Here is a 5,000-nt window from a genome sequence, read left to right on the forward strand (position 1 = left end):
GGGGTGACCATTCCATGACTTAAGACTAATGAGTATGCAAGATGGATAGTGAGCTATATTTATTTAATTATTAATATTCATTAGACTTCGGGCATGTGATGTAAGTGTGTGTTGACTATTCTATCTTGGGCCACATTGGTGGGAGGCGAGTGTTCTCACCACTGCGCCATTCCCGCTCGCACTCCCAAATAATTTTTTGTCATTGTTTTGGTCTTGAATTAGCTTGATTCCTTACTCAGTCTGAACAGTTCATTATCCTAGTTACACACTCATTAGTATTTTAATTATAGGAAGGTCACCCCAGATTAGCAAGCTCCCTGGAGATGACACGTTGGTGCCAATAGAATGAGCAGGAAGGGTGGGAGGGTAGAGCGACTTCAACCAAAGTTAGTACAACTGACAACCTTGATTCCCAGACTTGGCGTCATATGTGGGTTGAGTTTGTTGGTTCTCTTCTCTGCTGTGAGAGGTTTTTCTCCGGGTACTCTGGTTTTCCTCTTGCCTCAGAAACCAATATTTGATTTGATTTGAGTTAATTTCATTAGTGTCCCCAATTAGTGCTCTTGTGCTAAATCCATACTTAATTATCAAGCTGGAAAGGAGTTGGTCAATAGGCCACTTTGGAAAATACCATAATACTCTTTGTTTGGCTCCCCAAATATTGTTTCTCTTGGGACCATCGTAAGACCCAAGAGAATGGGGGGACAAACAAGGAGTATTACGGTATTTTCCGAAGTGACCTATTGAGAATATTTTATCTACAACTGTAGGAGCACTTATGCGAGTAAATGCGAGTAAGTAGATGCTCGCCAAATTTTGACACCCAACACAAGGTGTCCCTTTAAGTCTAAGCATTTGCTATTTATTTCCAACAACAAGGTAAGGGTCAAGGTTAGTTTTATTTTTAGCTTAGAGTAAATGCAGCAGTTTACCGTTACTTGAAGAGCAGTATTTGGAGGACACTTTGTGATGTTAATTGTATGTATTCCGAGACACACGAGTCACATTTCGGTTGAGGAGAAGAGCAAAGGGGAGTGCTTATTGAAATCCAGGTGCATCTAATTAGGGTCATTTTTGGACATATCTGTGTACATAAGAGATGAATGTACATCCACATGAATGATTATATCAGTGGTCATTTTAGAATCTGTCTATGCATCCATGTACATGGTACGGGATTCCTCTGGTGAGTTAGTCATGATCCAATCTTTTGTTGCACTATTTCAACAGGTGACTTTGCAGTTCTCCTTAATGCTGGGATGTCATATAAAGCAGCAATGGGATTCAACTTTCTTTCAGCCTGTGCTTGTTATGTGGGACTCGTCATTGGTCTATTGCTAGGTTATACGACATCAGCAGTCAAATGGATCTATGCACTGGCTGGAGGCATGTTTATCTATATTGCTTTGGTTGACATGGTAAGCTTTAGAGGATGATCACGGAAAGCAAAAAGAATATTGCAGTTGTTGTCACTATGAATTTCCATTTTTGGCCCAACTTAGTTTGGTTGTATTTTTTTCTGAGAAGGTGTATGAATAGTTAAAATGATTGATGGTGATGATGATGATGATATTGATATCTTGATGATGATGGTGATGACAGCAATGACAATGACGACACTAATGATGATCGTCATCATCATCTGGATCATACATGTAATGGAGATGGATGTGGAGAAGTCAGGTGGTTAAAAGCATAAGGAAAAATATTAGAACAGTGACAGTTGATGTTGATGTAAATGAGGAAGTACAGTGTATTAGTGGGAAGTTTTGGCAATTAAGCAGCAGTCATGTTGGTGTTATTTAAGGGATCATTTCATCTAAATTAATGGATCTTAAGAAGCAAAAAAAGGTAAAAACTAAAGACGAACCTTACTTAGTTGGGTCACCAAAAGCCTGCAATTTTACGATTTTGCAATGTGAAATCCATTCCCATGATTCGATCCATGTCGAGATGCGATTTGCTGTTTGCCTGACACAAAACGCAATAGACAAGTGTAAAGTGTTTGGCCTTGGGATATTTTGGTATGAGTGATGACATCCGCTTTTAAAATCGAATTTTTGAACAGAAGAAACCGTTCCGTTACCACTAAGTAAAACCTAGCCAATTTTTGATATATTAACAAACTAGTGACTTATTTTGTTTTGCATTCACAGTTGGAAGAAGCTTGTGAAATGTCAGTCAAAATTGGGAAAGGTTCTTTGAGAAAAAATCTAAAGACATTCGCTCTTCAGAATGGCGGCATGTTGCTGGGAATAGCTATCATGTTCGTCCTTGCTCTTTATGGAGGAGAGATCAAAGTCAAGTGAAACAGTCACTTACACATTGTTCATAAATCTATTACCTTTGACTGTATAATACAGTAAAACCCCGGGAGTGTAAGAACCTTCCATTTTAAAATGTAGCCCAAACAGGTTCTTACATTAATGGTAATAACAGAAATTTAGGCTATCTAGGATCTTTAATAGGTTCTTATTTTCTGAAGGAAAAAAGTCACGTTTTAGATGGCAGAATTTCGTTGTATTCGGCCTGATTTCATTTGAATAAAATTTAAATACAGAATGTAAAAGTTTACATAAAACGTCTGTAATAAGTAAAATCGATTTATCACATGAATCTTCAGAACTTCAATCAATTGATCTTATTTACCTAAATGCACAGATGTTTTACATTTTAGAAAATAAGAAACTGTTTCAAATTTTAGGTCAACATTGTCTTGTTTGGAGGGGTCTAACTGACAAATTGTAGGACAACAGGTTTTTAGAAAATAGGTTCTTAATCGCGGGTTTTTACTTTATTCATGAGGTCGATTTTTAATGATCTTGAAAAGCCTATAAAGGTGCAGGTCTTGAAATTAGAAAGTTCTACTGCATTCTAGGAAGAGCTCTATATTGTGTGTGATTAAATAGAAATTAAAATGGTCTGACATTGTAAAGTTCTGTAACATTCTAAAACCGCTATAGTAAAGTTTTACCGCATTATAGATAAAATGGTCGTAAGTGCAAACGTCTAAAGTTTTAAGTTATAGAGTTCCAAGTGCTAGAGTTCTAAGTCAATTTTTACCAGATCGTGTGAAAGATATAGCACTCGTTTACTGATTAAGCCTAAGCGTTCGTTTCAGTGATTAGGCCTAAGAACTTTAGAACTTTAAGAGATTTTAGAGTCCCGAAAGAGATCGTTTGATGTTCTAGAACTTTGAAGATTTTAGAACCCCCGAAAAACGATCATTTGATATTGTAGAACCTTAGAACGTTTGGAGATTTTAGAACCCCTAGGCGGTTTGTTTGATATTCCAGAACTTTAGAGATTTTAGAGATCTTAGAACCCCCAAATGGAATTTTTAGCGATTTCAGAACTTTACAACTTTAGAATATTAGGAATGTGTTTCGTTCTAACACTCTACATCGCGTTTTGATTTTAGATGTTCTTGAACCCTTTAGCAATAGATTTCTGGACTTTACCTACCCTCAGTGTTTTTAAAATAACTCCAAATTAAAATACAGCTATAGATGAGTTCTATCTATTAATGACAATATCTGCACTTTTTCTCGAAAAGCCTCGTTTGTGTTTTCAAGGTTGGGCTACATCGAAGATGCAATGGGAGAGTCCTAGTACCTGTAACAAGTTCCTTTTGACGCCAGTTGCAGTTCAGGACCCAGTTGTTCAAAGCTCGATTTAGCTAGACCATTCAGGCCCGATTCACACAGTACCGGACGAATTTCCTACCAGTTGAAAATTCGTGCATTTAGGGGTTCCGTTCACACGGAACCACGCTAAACGTAAGAAAACTGAGGCGCCTCATCGTTCAAAAATTTGAACGCCCAAATCGGGGACGAATCTTTAGGCGGTACGGTCGAAAATTTAACCAGCACGTTGTGAACACCTTGACCGTCTAAATTTTTGCACGGCAAAGGCGTGGTTGCATGGATGCGTGGTAATTCAGCTTAGCCTTTCTCTTTTTTGACGCCATTTTGGATTTCGTAAAGAACCGCTCTGCGCATGAACAGAAGGTAAAACTACTGATAAAGGTTAAACTTTACACCGCTTCGTCAGTTCCGTGTGAACAGAACGATAATATTTCACGGTTCCGTGCGAACAAACTGGCCGGTCAAACATTTAAACCGGTAGAAACATCGTCCGGTACCGTTTGAATCAGGCCTCAGTTTATTTGCTGATCAAGAATATTTCCACAAGCTTCTTAGTTTTCAATTTTGAATTAGAAGTTTTCTTCATCGTAAAATTAGATTGTTAAAGTGCCCCTGTGACCAAAAATTCAATTCATATTTTTCTTTGGATTTCAAAACTATGTTAACAAAACACTAAGTGACCCACGTTTTAAGCCTTGATTTCAAAAAGACACCTCTTTATTTTAACTGGAATTTTCCTATTTAATGGTCCGCCGTTACTAACATTATGTTCTTGAGAGAGCTGGATCGAGGAGAAAATGACGTCAAAGACTCACTAGTTTAAGAATGCAATAGGCCTTATTCACGATAACCGCTATGTTGGTTTTCAACTTGTCATGCAAATTAGCCATGTGTAATGCTGGGGGGCGAACATTGGAAAAAAGGCAATTCGCGGAAAATCGGCTCCTCGAAATATTGAAATAACATTACTGAAAGTACATTTTAGAATTTAGAATTAAGTACCTTGAATAATAATTTTATATCTTTTCATTGCCTTTGACATTTTAACTTTCTACGTCGTTAAGTGCTCATTTTTCACTAAAAAAATCATCGAAGTACCTTGTGTAATCATTCTATTTTATTACTTAGGTGATAAACATTCAATGAACGTGAGACAAATCATCTGTGTAGCTAAGATGTTCGTTATAACCTCTCAAACTTGTGTTGTTTGCCCCCTCAGAAGTGTGTAGCTAATTTGCATGATAATAGCAAATCCAAAATGGCGGCCATGGTGAATTAGGGCTATACGTGTATACACCACAGAAATAATATGCAGCACGGGGGTTTTGGGCGTTCAGACTTTTAAACTCACGC

At 37.5% G+C, this 5,000-nt stretch overlaps 1 protein-coding gene across 3 annotated transcripts in view; it reads left to right on the forward strand.

Moving 5' to 3' along the window:
- Positions 1–5,000, forward strand: part of LOC138002296 (metal cation symporter ZIP14-like) — a 19,307-nt gene that overhangs the window by 12,803 nt on the left and 1,504 nt on the right. For all 3 annotated transcript variants that reach the window (XM_068848363.1, XM_068848368.1, XM_068848371.1), the window contains 2 exons: positions 1,231–1,418; positions 2,157–5,000. The exon at positions 2,157–5,000 is cut by the window's right edge and continues 1,504 nt beyond it. In XM_068848363.1, coding sequence (XP_068704464.1) covers positions 1,231–1,418; positions 2,157–2,309 — 341 coding nt within the window. In that variant the 3' untranslated portion in view covers positions 2,310–5,000. The remainder of the gene's footprint in view (positions 1–1,230; positions 1,419–2,156) is intronic.

Source organism: Montipora foliosa, chromosome 1 (assembly GCF_036669935.1).
Source record: "Montipora foliosa isolate CH-2021 chromosome 1, ASM3666993v2, whole genome shotgun sequence".
Taxonomy (NCBI): Eukaryota; Metazoa; Cnidaria; class Anthozoa; order Scleractinia; family Acroporidae; genus Montipora; species Montipora foliosa.